Raw genomic sequence first — 17,114 nt, 5'->3', positions numbered from 1 at the left:
GGAAGTGTGACCTGAATGTAAGACATAGCCTGAGCCCATTGCTCTGCGAGGGGGGGGCGGGGGGGGAGCTGCCCTGAGTATGACTGATACGGCAAAGCTGCCTGAGTGTGCAGAGAGCCTGAGCGCCTCGCTCTGAGGGGAGAGCTGCCCTGAGTGTGACCGACACAGCGACACTGCCTGAGTGTGCAGAGAGCCTGAGCGCCTCGCTTTGAGAGAGGGGTGCTGCTGCTGCCCCTCGGGTTGTATCTGAAACCTGAAGACAATTTACATCACAACACTTAGCTCCCCCCACAGATCACTGCAGCACAAACATCCAGCTCACATGCTTGCCCCCAGTGCCAGCCTCTGAGAATGCCAGCAACGCAGTGGTGTGTTAATAAATACCAATGTGGTGACAAGGTGGAACTGAATTTAATGGCCAATAAATCCCAGCAGCAGAGGGCTTGGATTTCATTACATGTGCCCCAGTTTTTATTTTAAACTAAGCTGCCACCACACGCTGTACCTGCCCTCAGGGACCAGGCCCAGCACCTGGGGCTTGCTGGCACTGGAGAGCAGTGGGCTGCCAGTACTGCGGCAGTGACAGAGCAGACGAGGATTTGCCTGGACACAGCAGGAGCATGTCTCTTTAAAGGGTCCCTGGTGATCTGTTCTTCCAGGAAACACAGAGGCTGGCTCTGCCCACGGGGGCAACAGCCCAAAGGAACATGAACCTATGCCGGGGAAAGGCAGGGCCCTGAACTGCCCCAAGACCTCCCTGCCCCCGACAGAGGATGGGGGAGTCCATGGGCTAGGGTCTGTTCATAGCACGTCATCTCTGGGGATGACGGGCAGACAGAGCCCACCCAAGCAATGACAGGGGCCCTGGCTGGGAAGCCAAACACAGACCCACATGAGGGCTGCTCTCCTGGTCACACCAACCCCAGAGCTGCATGTGCATGGGGCAGGAGGAGGGAAACAGCCTGGGCACGGCCACATCCCGCTTTGCCTGTGAGCCACCCCCATGCCATGATCAACCTGGCCAAGAGGATGGCGGCTCGCCCTGAGGCCAGGCACTCTCAGCCCTCGGTGGGCAGCACTAAGGGGACAAGGCAATGGCTGAACCCACTGGCAGGTCTCCGAGTGCCCTGCACTGGCAGGTGGGTCCATCCTCCCGCTGAGCCCGAGCCAGGCGTGGGGGCTGGGCAGGGCTCAGTCCAACAGCACCTGGCCCAGCTCCCCCTTGCGGAAGGTGCGCAGGAGCTCATAGGCGGCTGCAGGATAGTCGGGCGCAATCACGTTCACGTCCCCTGCAAGAGAAGGCAAAGGCTGTAGCTCATGGCCCAGCCCCTCGATGGGGTCCAGACTGTACAGACACTGCCCCAAAAGCAGGCCAAGAGGGAGGGGAGGGAAAGGAGCTAGCTCTGGCTGGTCCCTGGGCACTGCACGGCCCTGGCTCCATGCAAAGGACACAAGAGGCTCCCCCACAACACACCAGGGCTCAGAGATCTTCCCTCTCCCCACCCACAGTCACCAGACTCCATCGCCCCAACGGGCAACTCCTGCCAGCCCCCACTGCCCATCCTCGTGCCAGTCCCACGCCCTGGCCACACCTCTTGAGGCGATCACGCTGAACAGAGGATCTGTAGTCGGCAGCAGCTGGGGCCCTCCTACCCCACCCCGCGCACCTTCAGGCTGGGGCACTCCCCCAGCACCTCCAGCCAGCAGTGGGTGGGGCATTCCCCTTCTCTCCCCCACCCACCCAGCTAGGGGGCTCCCTTGTCCCCCCCTCCCCCCTTGGAATCTCCAGGTGGCATGGGCACAGCACTCAGCCACCTCCCGCCAGGCTCTCTGCCCAGCATGGGGGGGCACACAACTGTCCATCCCACCCCACCCCCAGCTGGCTCTCACCCGTCCCCCCACGGGGTCCCAGGCCTGCAGGGGCACTCACCTGTCCCTGTGAGCACCTTCACTTTGTGCTTCTTGCCCAGGTTCAGTGCCACCCGCTTGAGCACGCTCTCGATGTCATCACTGGGCTCCCCCAGCCCATAGCGCTCCACGTAGCTGTGCCAGGGCAGCGAGAGCGGGTTAGCACCAAAGGGCAGGGGCAGAAGCACCAGCCAGGTCAGGGCAAAGGGCAGCTTTCCTTGTGCAGAGCACCTCACCCAGGGGCCACAGCGCTCAGGGTGCTCTGGAGCGTGCAGAGGGATGGTGTGGCTGCAATGCATGCAGTGCCTGCTCTGGGGTACGGCCAGCACCCTCCATGCCCCGGCTGACCAGCCAGCCGCATAGAAGACAGGCCCCATGTCCCTCCGGGCTCCTTTCGGCCCCATCAGTCACCCGAGCAGCTCTATCACCACCTCCTAGAGACCGCAGGGATTTCTGCACATTCCTACCTGTGCGGTGTCCCCAGCTGCCACTCTACAAGGGCGGCTGCCAGCGCTGGCTGGCTACTCGGGCCTCAGGCAGTGAACACCTTGCTGCTCTGGCGTGGGGCAGCAGGGCTGATACCTGCCCTTTCTAGGCAGGAGCCTTCACTGGCAAAGCCACCCAGAAGTCCCTGCAGATCCGCTGTCAAGGAGGCTGGCTGTCCCTTTCACACCATGAGCGCTGGGCCTCCCAGCGGCCAGAAGAGAGCACTGAAGGCACCAGCAAAGTACAGCAGAGCTTCAGCTGATTCTGGGACAAGAGCTGCATTTTGTTCAACAGGTACCAGCTCTTGCCAAGGCTTTAGGCCTCAGCCAAGCACAGACAAATTCACTGCTGGAAACAAGGTCTGTTTCCTCTGTGCGTCAGTACGGCTAAGGTGGGTACTGAACTTAGACTTTTATGAAATGTCTGAAAGTTGCTGCTCATATCAATCACACTTGTAATATCTTTATTACATGATCTAAGATAAATAAGCTTTTGCTTTGTAACCGTAAACTGTTTGCGCTCTGGAATGGTGAGCCTTGCAGGAGGGATATCTCCTGCCCAGAAGGCAGGGCTATCAAAACTAAATGAGCCATTGTGGAACATCACAATACAAAGACTTTGTTGATTGTCCCTTCCACACCCATAAAGAGGCCACAAAGGAAATAAAAATAGCGAACGAGAAAAACGTGCATCTCATTTGACTCTCCCAGGACCGGAGCCACAAAACAGAAGCAGAGATCCGCAGGGTCAACCTGGGTTAAACATTCTGTGCTGACAGATCACTACAGCTCTGTCACCTTTAAAAACCATAGGCACACATCATGTGTGTCTATACGGTTGCCTGCTTTAACCTTCTAAGAGCTCTAGCATTTCTTTTCCTAATTAATGCATCATTTGTTAGTTTACCATAGGCTTGGCTACAAGTGTTGTCTTTGGCGTGAGATCTGAGGTACAAACGGGACTAGCAGCAACCCAAATCTTGTGTGATATTTGATGTAGAGCAACCAGCCTTCATGAAGTCCAGCTTGCCTGGGTGGCAAGACAGACCGGAGAGCCCAAGGGGACTGTCTGTGACTCCACAGTAAGGTTGTTCTAGTTCTTCAGTTCACACTTGTTACTGGGTTGGTGCAATCTAATTAGAGACCATATTACCAGCCTGGGGTGTCGTCCTGCTTTTGGCAGTCTGCCCTGAGGTTGGCCCTCAAAGTCATGCAGCGTGACACTCTGCATATGACACGTTCTGGGCACCACTCCATCTCCTACAGCCCCTCCTGGCAGCTCAGTGCGGGGGCACCGCCAGCCAGGCTCACATCAGGAGCGGACAGACCCCCCGCTCTGGCAAGGAGTGCCCCCGCTGCAGGAGCTTCCCTGCCAACGGTGTGCACAAGAGCAGACTCCAAGCAAGAGCTGAGAGGTGGCACTGGGGAGACATGGGCAGGAGCCAGCCCCCACAACCAGGGTCTCAATGCATGAGCCCAGCCAGCTCCACCCCATGACCCCACAGCAGCCAGGTGCTCAGGAAGTGCTCACCTGAACTGCTGCTGCTTGTTCAGAGTGTACAGCAGGTAGTCGGCCATGATGTCCTCGCCCACCAGGTGGTCCCGGATGGCCCCTATAAGAGACAGAGCAAAGCCTGAGTGCCATCCATGCAGGGCAGAGGCCAAGAGACAGCCCCTCTGCACTGGCCTGGGAGCTGTGCCTTGACCCCTCTCCCACAGGGCTCCAGGGCTCAGGGGCCGGCTTGGCCAACCCGAGACTGTGTGCACAGGGCACCTCCAAGGCGCTGCTCCCGCGGGGCCACCCTGGGCACAGCCAGGCTCCAGCCCACAGCGCCAGGCACAGTATGGAGGCAGCCACTGGCCTAGTAAGAACTCCCCAGGGTGGGGAGATGGGCCATTCCTACTGAGCTCTAGAGCCCACAGTGCCCCCCTCAAGCCCCGGGCGAGAGCCCCAGCAGCTGATCTGGATGTTCACCAGCTGCAGCTCACAGTCAGTATGGCCAGGCGGGGGAGAGGGCCAGGGCAGACAGCTGGGCTGGAGCACATGCGCTGGGTGATGCTCCCTCCTCCAGACAGCTGGGAGCAGCAGCCTGTCCCGAGCTGGGCTCCTCAGGGTAGGGGACAGGCAGTGGCTCTGGCCCAAGCACCCAACAACAACAACAACATGTCCCAAGTGAGGGCCCGCGCTGCCTCCACAGCTCCCTGCTGCCTGGGTGGAGCGTGCCTCCCTCCCCCACACCGTGCCCGCGATCATGAGTTCCGGGGATTCCTCTCTCAGCCCCAGCCGAGTCAGGACAGGCCCTGGCCAGAAGCAGCTGCAGCTCCAAAGCCCTTCTCACCGCACAGGGCCAGCTTCATGCCCGTCTCCACGCTCTCTATTCTCGGAGCCAGCACTCCAGGCGTGTCCAGCAGGTACATAAGGGGCCTCTCGGAGACCTAGACAGGCGGAAGCAGGCGTGTTATGAGGCCATACGGGTCGGAGAGCAGAGTCCAAAGCAGCACTCTGAACAGCACCGGCACGAACGGAGGGGACATTGGCACTTCCAAGCCGACTCCCCCCACCAGCTGGCTTGGGAACGGCACGACGACTCTGTGCTCCACCAGCCCAGGGAAGAGACTCTGTGGAGCACAAACACTGGCACTGGAAATGGCCCATGATAACCAGGCACCCCAGCTCCGCCCCAGAGGGTCCCTCCAGCAACCTGCCAGCAGCCCAAGGGCCAAAGCAAAGCACAAAGCAGGGCAGAGCCCAGCCCCCTCCTACCCGGGTCACCCGCAAAGAACCACACTGGGCTGGCACTGTCCAGGACCTGTCCTGGCAGGCAAAGAGGCCCAGGAGGGTTCCGCACCAGGTGTGGGGTCCTGGCGCTTTGGCTCTGCTGGGGGGGATGAATGGAGGTGGGTTCGGAGCTCCCAGCCCTTATCCAAATGGGTGGGATGCTGAATCCTTAGAGTGCTCTCCCCCAACACCCCTGGGGCTGCAGGAAGGGCCCCAATCGTCAGACAGTCTGCATAAACATCGCCTCCCTCCTGATGCCAGCAGGTCTTCTAGAGCCAGTTAAGAGGGGGCCCGAACCTAGGGTCACTTCCTTTAAAGGTGACCTTTACCAGCAGTGCAGTTTGCAGAGACTACAGATCCTGGCATGCACTTCATTACAGCCCTGGGGACCTGGCCAAGCAGTCCCTGGGACCCAGCCCCATACTCTAGCACTATGGAGCGACCGGGAGGCCTTGCCCGGAGAACACAACCAGGCAGTGCCCCACGGTTACTTTGAAAGCTACCAACGTTGTGTTGTCCCAGGGGTCTCTTAACCCGGCCACCTTCTGACCATTTCAACTGAATGGCTACTGGCCTCACGCAGCCCCTCGCACTGTGCACACACTAGCTACACAATGCAAGCGCACACACCTCTGCCCATGGCCAGTACAGCGCCCCGGCCGGCCATGCTCAGGGGCACAGCTCCCAAGGATAGTACCTGGATTCTGGTAAGCACGGCCTTGGTGATCCCCGGCTCGCCACCCACGGGGGACGCTTTCCCTTCAGGAAAAGGAGAGGCCCAGTCAGCTGGAGAAGGAAGGCTCACTCTGGCCTGGCCTGCTCCCAGGGCAGTGACGGAGCTTTGCCACTGGCCTCACGGTGCAGGGGTGGGCCCTGTGCATACCCAAGAGGTCTCCCAGCCATCCCCCTGATTGGTGTGCCTCATGGGACTGAGGCCCCGTTCAGCCAGCACCTGTTCCCCAGAGAACTCCCTGGTTTCTCTCTTGCTGCTCCTAAGGGAGCTCTGCCAGCCCCTCTGCATCCCTCATCGAACTTCACAGCAACGGCAGAGCAGCTGCAGAGAGGGGAACAAGGGCCCAGCTCCCCCTGCTGCCTCCGGGGCCTCCCAGCTAAACACTGGCTGAGCCCAGCCCTGCTCAGCTTGGGTCACTGAACAGCCAGGGAAAAGATGCAGCCTGCAGGGCCAGTTCAGCAGCTGGGAGAGCCAGTTCCCTGCAGGAGAGGGTTGAACCACTAGGAGGTCTGATGAACCCGCCCTAAGGCCACCTCAAAGCCCCCAGCCCTCCAGGGATTTGTGACCCACAGGCAGGGGGTGTTCTCCCCCCGAACCGAGGGGCGCAATGGAAAGGCACACAAGGAAGTACCCTTTCTGAGATGCAGCCTGCGCATGGAGTTGATAAGGGAGGATTTCCCCACATTGGGCACCCCAATCACCATGATGCAGTACTCCACGTTCTGGAACAACAGAAACGGAGATGGATGAGACGCCCCCTCCCTCGGCAGCAATGCCAGGCAGCACCGCGCCAGGCTCCCCGTCCCACCCAGCCAGGCCCCAGATCTGCCAGCTGGCACCACACCAGGCTCCCCGTCCCGTTCAGCCGGCCCCCTCCACACACCAGGCAGGGCAGAGCTAACAACACGAGTATGGAAGTGTCAAGGCAGATTAATTTGGATCTGCATGGAAACCAGGAAAGTCATAAACCAGACATGCCAGGGAATGGAGGCTCGCACAGTTCATTACACTCCTGGCTTCAGCGCAGCCTCGGAGAGACCAGCTGGAAGCCCAGGCCACCAGTGGAATGTTTCCATCTGAAGAGAGAAGCCAGACTCTTCTCCCACTCAGACCGTGGAAAACCAGATTCACTCCACTGGAGTCAGCTGCTCAGCACTGACTCTCGCGTAACTAGGAGCAAGACTGAGCCCCAGGAGCTGAGTGTATGCTGGGGGCCCTGCAGCCATCAGAGCACTGTAACTCCCGCTGGCTCCCGTGGGGACGGAGGGCGCTCAGCACTGAGAACCAGGACCTCTTCAGGTGCCATCTACACGTCTAATGTGCATGCAGGTGGTGTGTTCAGCTGGACAAGCCCTTTGCCCATGTGGGGAACTGGGCAGCAGTGTGGGGGTCTCACTCGCACACTTGCCCCATTCTCACTCTGGCCTGTTAGCTGACCTCAGCTCTCTGGTAGCGCTGGCTGCTGCTGACCAGATCCGTGATGAGAGGGATGACCTGCAAGGCAATACAAAGACAGATGTTAAGCAAAGCACTGGTGGCTTTGTCCTGAGAGGGTAGTAACCTGCCGTTAGACTCCCTAGCTAGCACAGTGCTGATATGAGAAGCCAGGCAGAATTCACTGGCAGGACAGGCATGTCTCCTGCTGCAACTCACCAGCTAGTGGGAAATCCAGGGACTTCTCTGCAGCTAGCCTGTACTTTAACACAAATTTAAGTGGCAACTGCTTCCAAATGAAGGTGCTAACAGGATGGACAGAGACACAGTGGGGTGAGCCCTTCCTAGCCAGCTTTCACTTCCAGGTGTGTTCAGAGAACAACTAATGCACAGCTTTAATGCATGCAAAGCAGGGGATGTTCACACTTGGGTGGTTTTGTTCCACATAAAAGGCAGACTCTCCTCTGCCCTCCAAAGGGTGGATGCCAACTGATACCGAGCTCCTTCTGCATGCACAGATCTTCCACTGGCAGGGCAGAATATGGGAGCTGAGGACTCCCCTGCAGGTCTGAGAGAAGCGTTTGGCCACAGATGTGGCTGCATGAGCATTAGTGTCATTTTAACAACATTTAAAAGAATCAAACCTTGACCCCGATGTCCCTGGTACGAGTGCTCAGATCCTACTTCTGCATGTACTGCAACGGCCATGCCCACCACTAGGGCACTGCTCAGAAAAGCACGCTGTACTGATGCCAGCAGGCAGTGCTGCCTAGTGGTCTCTCAGCAAGCCCAGGGGAAGGTGCACTCAATGTACGAGTAAAGAGATGCTCTTTCTAATTGCCAGCACCACAAACTCCCCTGGGCTGAGAGATTCAAGCTGGGCTCTTAGATCTGAAGCCAACAATTCCGAGGTGGCATCAGCTAAAGCGGAATCCTGTAGTAAAAACGTAGGGCAGTCACTAATGGGACCTGATCTCACTGAGGCGCCCGGGGCGCTGAACAGCTGAGCGCAGCGCAGCTTGCCCTCAGCTCCAAGCAGTCACATTGTAGAGCGGACACACACCGAAAGGAATTGCTGTTAGAAGAGACAGGGGCTGTTACCTTCTTGACATTTTCATCTTTCACGCAGTTTGTGAAGAGGATGTTTTTGAGCCCTTCCTGCTCCAAGCGCGTCAGAATTCTCTAGCAAGAAATGAGAGAGATTTCCATGTTAGAGAATGCAGTGGCCCACGGTGACCACTTCCCCCAGTCACACAGGGCAAAATGACGGTGAGGTTGCTCAGGCTGGAGCTAACTGGGGTGAAGTGTGCTGTAGCCATCTGCTCTGAGTTACCATTTGCAGAGAAGACACAATGCTAAAACACAAACATCTGTTCAGCTCCCCACTACCTGTCTGGAAACCATGAATGCTGGCCAGCTCAGAAAAGCAGACAGGCTCCTGTGGGTGCCCCCCCTGCTCTATGCCTCCCTTTCTCTATCAGTAGAATGGGGATGACAACACTCAGCCAACACACCATAGCTCACAGGGATGCGGTGAGGACCAGGGAGCGTTACATGGCCATGCTATCTACAATGGAGACTGCAGGCTGAATCCAGGATCGTTCAGCCAAGTGAGGACAAGGGGTATATGACAACAATGACAATTCCACTGCCTCTGCCACACAAGGACCCCAGCCCCATGGTGCTGCTACCCTGGCCCGGAGGGCAGCTCTCTGGCCTTAGCCTCACTGCTAGACTGCCGAGAAGACAGTGTGCAAAGGGATGGTTCAAACATGGAGCTAGTGGCAGATCAAGCCAGCAGCAAGGATGCCCCACACAGGTCACTGAACAGCCAGGTACCACCAGTGGGGATTACTGCCAGCTGGGTGAAGGAGACGCCCATGGGGAACCTATCTCCCACACTGCACCCACTGTGTGGCTGGGGGCCCCTAGCTGGACGGTCTCTGTAAAGAGCTGCAGCTGGCTCAGGCCCTGTAAAGACGTGGCCTGTTTGACACGTTGATGTTGATGAACTGAAAGCCATACTTAATACCTCCCAATTTCAAACACTTCAACTATTTTTTCTTTTCTTCTGGATCTTTATTAAAAGAATGTTTCATGGTGTATTTGCCATGGCACTAAGCTGAGGCCTCTGTATACCAAACTCTGAACCTTGTTTAACACTGTTTAACGTTGGGTTCTGTTAACACATTTGGCCTATAGATTCCATCTGCATTTATACAACGGATCCATGGACCCGTGGACTGGTGCCAGGGCCTCCCCTGCCAGCAGCTTGACCGGACCACGCTCTCAATAGAAACCCCAATTCTCCTGTGATAACAGGAAATACAACTGCACAAGGCTCCTTGTAACTGATGGGCATTGCCTATGATAACTCCAGAAAACCTGCTGCCCTGCTCGGAGGTGCCATGTGGTTAGTACCATCAGGGCAGGTCTATACTTAAAACGCTGCAGCGCTTTAGTGAAGACGCTACTATGCAAACAGGGGAGCTTCTCCCACCGGCATAACTAACCCACCGCTGTGAGGCGCACTAGCTAAACCAACGGGAGAAGCCCTCCTATCGACATAGAGCTGTGTGCAAAGGGGGTTAGGTCTGTATGACTGTGTTGCTCAGGGTGTGGATTTTTCATGCCTGAGCCACATAGTTATACCACTGTACGATTGCAATGTAGACCTGGCCTCAGCCCAAACATTTACTTTAGATTACAAGAAGTTGCATCAGTGAATTAAACGGGAGGATGGTTGTGAAGAGTGGGAGGAGAAAGACTTTAAACTCGGTTCTTACTGCTTTGTGAGTCAGATCAGCCAGGTCCATTTTGTTCAGTACAAGCAGATGAGGTCTGATTCCCAGGGCTTCCTGGAAGGCTGGGTTCCGGCCCGAGAATGGGATGTGCCACCGTTAAGAAAGCCAAACAACTGAGATACCCACAGTGACGGGAAAGGGCCCAGCCTGCAGAACTCTGCCCCATCGGAAACAAACTCTCACCTCTCAAACTCACAAGGCAGGCTCCTGCAGCCCTGTCAGCACACCGTGCCACTGCAAGAATCATAGACTATCAGGGTTGGAAGGGACCTCAGGAGGTCATCTAGTCCAAACCCCTGCTCGAAGCAGGACCAAGCCCCAACCAAATCATCCCAGCCAGGGCTTTGTCAAGCCTGACCTAAAAAACCTCACAGGAAGGAGATTCCACCACCTCCCTAGGTAACCCATTCCAGTGCTTCGCCACCCTCCTACTGAAAAAGTTTTTCCTAATATCCAACCTAAACCTCCCCCACTGCAACTTGAGACCATTATGCCTCATTCTGTCATCTGGTAAGACAGAGAAGTCTAGATCCATCCTCTTTGGAACCCCCTCCCTTTCAGGTAGTTAGAAGCAGCTATCAAATCCCCCCTCATTCTTCTCTTCTGCAGACTAAACAATCCCAGTTCCCTCAGCCTCTCCTCATAAGTCATGTGCTCCAGCCCCCTAATCATTTTTGTTGCTCTCCGCTGGACTCTTTCCAATTTTTCCACATCCTTCTTGTGTGGGGCCCAAAACTGGACACAGTACTCCAGATGAGGCCTCACCAATGCTGAATAGAGGGGAATGATCACATCCCTTGATCTGCTGGCAATACTCCTACTTATACAGCCCAAAATGCCATTAGCCTTCTTGGCAACGAGGGCACACTGTTGACTCATATCCAGCTTCTTGTCCACTGTAATCCCTAGGTCCTTTTCTGCAGAACTGCTGCCGAGCTGTTCAGTCCCAGCATGGGTGCACGGGATTCTCCCGTCCTAAGTGCAGGACTCTGCACTTGTCCTTGTTGAACTGCATCAGATTTCTTTTGGCCCAATCCTCTAATCTGTCTAGGTCCCTCTGTACCCTATCCCTACCTTCCAGCATATCTACTACTCCTCCCAGTTTAGTGTCATCTGCAAACTTGCTGAGGGTGCAGTCCATGCCATCCTCCAGGTCATTAATGAAGATATTGAACAAATATTTCAGGGAGGGAGACAGTGGGGACCGAAGTGAGGACATTGCAGTGCAGTGCAATGGGGACCGGCTTTGGGAGGACATTGCAGCCCAGGGGCTACACAAGGTGCTGCCCAGGGGGCAGGGCTGCAGCCAGGCCACCTGCTCCAGCCACTGAAGGATATTCGGGCATCGTGCACCTCGATAAGGCAGTCCACCTTGCGCAGCCTCTCCTTCATCCGCCGCAGGCCTGCCGAAGTGGAGCCAGGTCAGCTGTGCCCACCAAGCCTGGCCGCCAGGGGAAGGGACTGGCTCAGCCCCGCCAGTGCTGCCCGCAGCTCGGGCCAGGCCCCGGGCAGATGCCCCGCAGGCCTGGCCTGAGCCTGCCTGGCCATAATAAGGCGCCTGCAGGAGCCGGGACTTCCAGCGGGACCCCAAATATCGCGAGAGCCGGGAAGGACACGGCTACCGCCTTTGAAATGCAGCAAGTCTGGTCCCCCCGCAGCCCGGCAAGCCCCGCCCCGCCCCGCCCCGCGGGCACGTTTAGTCCCTGGAGAGCGACGAGACCCCCCCGCGGACCGATCACATCGGGTCTCCCCCCCCCACGACTCAAACCCGCTGCTCGGGGCTGGGACGGGCTCCCGCGTACGCTGCGGAGGCGGGGCGCGGCAGGCTCCGCAGCGGGCACAGAGGCGGCTCCCCCACCCCCCGCCGGGCGCTGGGAGAACAAGCGAGCCCCACGTCACAATAAGCCGGCAGATGACACGGTTCCTGTGGCAAATCCCTGAGCCGGCCCGGGGCCCCCCGGGGCAGAGCGCCGGAGCCCAGCCCCGCACCTTTGGCCATGTGCCCGGGGAACCAGGCGGCCACGTCCCGGCCGCCGAAATCGAAGCGCTCCCGCCAGGCCCGCAGCGCGCCCGCCGCCAGCCGCATCCCGCCGCCGGAACCCACCAGCCGCCACTGGGAGCGACCCGGAGCGCGCAGGCCGCAACCCCCCCCTCCAGCCAGCTTCCGGTTCCGGCCGCTCACAGAGCCCGCCCCCAGACCGCTCAGCCGGGCCGGGAGTAACGGGAGGAGCCAAGACGTCACGACCAGATCAGCGCCCCGTCATAGGCGCATCTTGCCCCGCCCCTGCCCGAACGCTGGGGGCCCGCGCTGTGGTGTGACCCCATTGGGGGCCCGGCTATGTGACGCAGATGTTAGGGGCGGGGCTTTGTATGTGTGTGGGGGGGGGTTGGCGCGCATACGCTATTAGGGCGGGGCTTTGTCGGGGGGCGGGGCAATGGTGGCTGCGCGTGTGTTGCCGGAAGCGGCCGAAGGTGAGACGGCGGCGCGGGCGCTGCAGTTCCGTGACCTGGAGGGGCCGGGCGGGCTGGTACCGGGGGACGGGCTGTTTCCGGTGGGCAGGGCGAGGGCAGCCGGTTCCGGCGGCCAGGGCCGGGCGGGCTGGAACCGGGGCCAGTACTGCGGGTGGGCTGGCGCCGGGGGTGGTAGCGGGGCAAGGCAGGGTCCGGACCGCTGCTCCCGCGGCACACTCTCTCTCTGTCTCTCTCCCCAGGCAGCGATGGCAGAGCCGCAGCGTGAGAGGCAGCCCGGGTGCGGCACAAGGAGCACGGACTCGGCCCCTGGCCTGCCGGGGACATCCCCCCCCGCTGGGACAGCAGCCCCTGCAGCTCCCCTCGCCGGGGTAGCGCCCCCTGGGCCAGGCCTAAGCCCCCCTCCCAGGGCCGCTCCCCCCGTGGCGCCCCCTGCCATGGCATCACCACCTGTGCCAGGCCCAAGCCCCCCTGCCAAGGCCGCTCCCCCCACTCCGTCTGAAACAATATCCCCCAAGCCAGCTGAGGAAACGCCCGTGCTGCTGGATGACGTGCGATACCAGATCGCATGCACCAACTGGTACTAGAGCTGTCCAGCGCCACGGCATCTGGAGGGCAAGTCCCAGACCCCGGTGTGCCAGGCACCCAGGGATACAGATGGGCTCCATGTCGTCCCCAGGAGCACCTGTGTCACTATCCCCCTTGAAGATGACATCCTGCATACTGCTGCATCTGATGCTTTGAATAAAGAGCCAGGGTCAAAGCTGCTGAGTTCCTGCTCTTCTCTCCTGCTACTAAGCTCCCAGTTCTACCAGCCTTCACGCTGATATCCCCAAATCACCAGGACAGCGACCCTGGCCGTAACCATGGGGCTTTACTCTCTCCCCTCACCCACAGAAACTTTCCTTCCCAAGGGGCCATATCCCCTCTCTCCCCCCTGCACACGTGTCCTGCCTTCTTGTGCTTTGTACGCTAACAGAGCACGCTGTGCTGACTGCATAGCTTACAGTTTTCAGAATCAAATCCACTTTTTGCTGGATTGGTGCTTCTCCCCCACAGAAGATATTGCTTTACCAAAATTCACCTTCCAACCCCCCACCCTACCCAGTTGAGCTACAGAGTTGTTGAACACATTAGGCCAGGTATTTTTAATAATGGTGACTGTATTCCCTCTCCCACGGCTCTAATACTTCAAGGCAGCTGAAACCTTTTTTAATACTGTCTTCTGCCAGAAAGCAGTGTGAATAGCAGGAGCCCAAACTGCATGAGGTTTGCAGACCCCTGAGTGACTGGAAGCGGTGTGAAACAGAAACCATTGTATAGCCTTAGTTGGAGAAGTTGGGGCTGCCTCTATCATCATTTTTGCTGCTCACTTCCTGAAATGCTGAGTAAAATAATTGCCTTTAGGCAACATTTGTCCTTTTGCTAGAAGTGTGAAAAGAATGAAATAACCAGCATGCAGACCTCCTTCAATGTGGCCAATGCCATGTACGCAGGGGAACGTACAGAGGTATGTGGTAAGATTCCTCCAGCCAGAAAAAATACATAGACTCTCACATGACAGGGAATTGCCACAGGGTCGAAATGTGACTCACCACTTCATTACAGTAGGTTTCTTAGAGTTTGCACTCGCTTAGCGGGGAACAGCACTGGGCTTCATGTGTTCAGATCTAACCAGACTTGGTCTACGGGGGTTTAAGTGCATGTCAGATCTGAACTTGTGCTATAGGTCTGAAATTAGCGGTGTAAATGGTTCTCAAACTTATTTGGTCACACCTCCCTTCTTTGTGTCCGTACTAGTTTACAGCCCCCAACTCTGAGTGCCGCATAGCAGCCACCGCTCTGTGACTGCCCAGCTCTGAATGTGTAAAGTGTGGGTTTTTTCCCCTAAAGCTTCTTGTGCTCCCCAGAATACATTCTGCACCCGCAGGGTGAGAACCTCTGGTCTAAGAAGTCTCTATCTTCCCGTTGGGCAGAAGGAGGGGAGGGTGGCACTTTATTCAACTGACAGAATGGCAATGTATTAGTTTTCTAAGAATAAGGGCTGGGGCTCAGAGTACTTGCCTGAAACATGCAACTCTGTGTGGTGCCAAGGCTGCTGGGAGAAGGCTAAGGGGTGCTGTTGACACCTCATTCCCCCCTCCTTTATCTCTGAGTGTGGGGGGCATTGCTTGAGCTCATTTCTAAGTTACAGGCGACAGCCCCACTGGGTCTGTTGTGTTCCAGCCCCAACAGGTGCAGTTTCACTTCACAGCAGCTTGGCTGCTGGCTGCAGAGGCTGTCTTCGTAGCAGGCTGAACCTTGGTCCTGATAGCACGGTAGATGGGACACTCCTCTGCAGTGATTTACTGCCTGGGCAGCTTCCTGTAGCAAATCCTCCAACGAGTCTGTCCTGCTTGGGACGTTGCACAGCAGCTGGCAGTTCAGTGTGACCAGCAGATGGTGCTTTGGGAGGGGAACAGAAGGGCATTAGGGTTTCTGGCTCAAGAGCAGGGTGATGGCTGTGAAATGGAATTGTTCCCAGTGTCATTGTAGACAGGACAGTACCCCACATCAAGGCTGTCTGCTCCTTTCCTTACCACCACCCCATGCTGATTTCAGATCCTCCCTCCTTCCTTTTGCCAAGTGTCCAGGGCGGGCCTCCCTCCTTTTGTCCTAGATTGTCCCAATGGATTCTCTTCCCCGCTCCTCACGCCTACAATCTCCTCCTTTCCCTGCTATCTCTCAGTGCTCTAGGATCTTCAGGCCAGCAGCCTGGGAGGATAGAAAATGAGCCCCTACCCCCTCCTGTAGTTCAGTTCTGCCCCCACCACCTATGCCTCCTACGTTGCCATTCTTGTCAACAACTCCTTGGGCTTTGGTGCTAAATCCACCTGTCTCTTCCAAGGGCTGGGCTGACTCCTCTAGCTCAGCAGAGTGCTGGGTGTGTGTGTGTGTTTGTGTTCCTAGTCCCCCGTTGCACAGTCACGTTGCTGTGGGGGTCCCAATGGCTACAAGCAGAAACTGCCCTTTCCATGCCTCTTCTGATAAGGAAACTGAAGCCACTGGACACCAGCTCTCCTGGGTGAGAAGAGTCTCCACCCACAGCTGCATGTCTGCCCCTACTAACTCCACCCTTCACTCCATGCCATAACCTTAGCATCATCATTGGCCCTGCTGTTCCCACCCCTGCAGCACTGCCTGAGTACACCACAGCCTCAGCTGCTGTTGTCCTGGCTCCCGCAGCTCATCTCCATGGCTTCTGCCTTGTACGTGGCTTAAATCTGGGCAGCTTGAGTGGATAACAGCCCAGCTGAGTTTGGAGGAAGTTTAACCTGGCACTAACCCTTTCCAGGGAGCAGATAAGCTCAGGCCAAATTATTCTTTCACACTCCAGGACGTGTGTAAGATTCGTGGGGTATCTCCTGCTGGCAAAGGGAGGGGATGCTCGGCCCCAGGAACTGCTCTGCTTTGAACAGGAGCAGCATGTTCCAGGCCTTTGGGCACCAGCAACAAGAGCCCAGTGCTCCTCTCCCTCCTGTCTGCACAGTCACAGGGACAGGGTGAACGAACTCCTAGACCGGGGGTGGCCAACCTGTGGCTGCGGAGCCGCATGCGGCTCTTCAGAGGTTAATATGCGGCTCCTTGCAAAGACGCCGACTCTGAGGCTGGAGCTACAGATGCTATCTTTCCAGTGTGCTGTGGGGTGCTCAATGCTCAACCCCCTGCTCTGTCCCGGGTCCTACCACCACTCCACCCCTTTCCCTGAGACCGCCATGCCCTCGCTCCTCCCCACCAGAGCCTCCTGCACACTGTGAAACAGCTGATTGTGGTGGGCGGAAGGAGTGGGGAGGGAGGGGGAGGTGCTGATTGGTGGGGCTGCCAGTGGGTGGGAGGTGCTGGGGGCTAAAGCGGGGTAGTGGATGGGGGGCTGCTGATGTATTACTGTGGCTCTTCGGTAATGTTCATTGGTAAATTCTGGCTCCTTCTCAGGCTCAGGTTGGTCACCCCTGTCCTAGACAATGGAGAACTCATGCTATGGCCCAAGAGAGGTGGCTGCCCCTAGGTTTCCCTCAGACTGTATTACCTGGACTTGCTGCTGGTGTCCATGGAGCAGGCTGAGGGGCACAACACCCAGTTCTATCTTCCCCACACCTTGGGCACAGGCCCATACTGGATACGGGGCCACCAGGCCTTTTCCATGGGCTGACTCCCACCCTAGCGGTGAGAATGTCACATGTGGTCAGAGCTAAAGTCAAGGCTCACTGGAGAGAACGGAACTCTGCCCATTGCTTTCACCGGGGCTTGTGCGTCACACATTTACACCGCCTGTCTCAGGAGTGTTCGGGGTTTGTGACCTGGCTTGTGGGTCACAACTTTACAGCGGCTGTCTCAGGAGTGTTCGGGGCTTGGGTCACACGTTTACACCACCTGTTTCAGGAGCGACCGGGGTTTGTGGCCTGGCATGTGAGTCACACATTTACGCCACCTGTCTCAGGAGCATCCTGGCTACCATGTTCCTC

General features: G+C 57.5%; 1 protein-coding gene and 1 long non-coding RNA gene across 2 annotated transcripts; one reads left to right on the top strand and one right to left on the bottom strand.

Annotated features, from left to right (window-relative positions):
* Positions 1–392: 392 nt before the first annotated feature.
* MTG1 (mitochondrial ribosome associated GTPase 1) lies at positions 393–12,265 on the bottom strand. The gene is made up of 11 exons (XM_048859106.2): positions 12,133–12,265; positions 11,482–11,546; positions 10,126–10,230; positions 8,441–8,521; positions 7,343–7,399; positions 6,537–6,627; positions 5,870–5,931; positions 4,733–4,829; positions 3,925–4,006; positions 1,931–2,043; positions 393–1,289 (listed from the first exon to the last, which is right to left on the bottom strand). The coding sequence occupies exons 1-11, from the start codon at positions 12,227–12,229 to the stop codon at positions 1,192–1,194; spliced, it is 948 nt and encodes a 315-aa protein (XP_048715063.1). The 5' UTR covers positions 12,230–12,265; the 3' UTR covers positions 393–1,191.
* A 284-nt stretch (positions 12,266–12,549) lies between these two features.
* LOC125640524 (uncharacterized) lies at positions 12,550–13,375 on the top strand. The gene is made up of 2 exons (XR_007357799.2): positions 12,550–12,615; positions 12,855–13,375. It is a non-coding gene; the product is annotated as an uncharacterized LOC125640524 (long non-coding RNA).
* The last annotated feature ends 3,739 nt before the right edge of the window (positions 13,376–17,114 follow it).

This window comes from Caretta caretta, chromosome 7, assembly GCF_965140235.1.
Source record: "Caretta caretta isolate rCarCar2 chromosome 7, rCarCar1.hap1, whole genome shotgun sequence".
In the NCBI taxonomy this organism is placed as follows: Eukaryota; Metazoa; Chordata; order Testudines; family Cheloniidae; genus Caretta; species Caretta caretta.
This window is presented reverse-complemented; position numbering and strand designations above follow the sequence as displayed.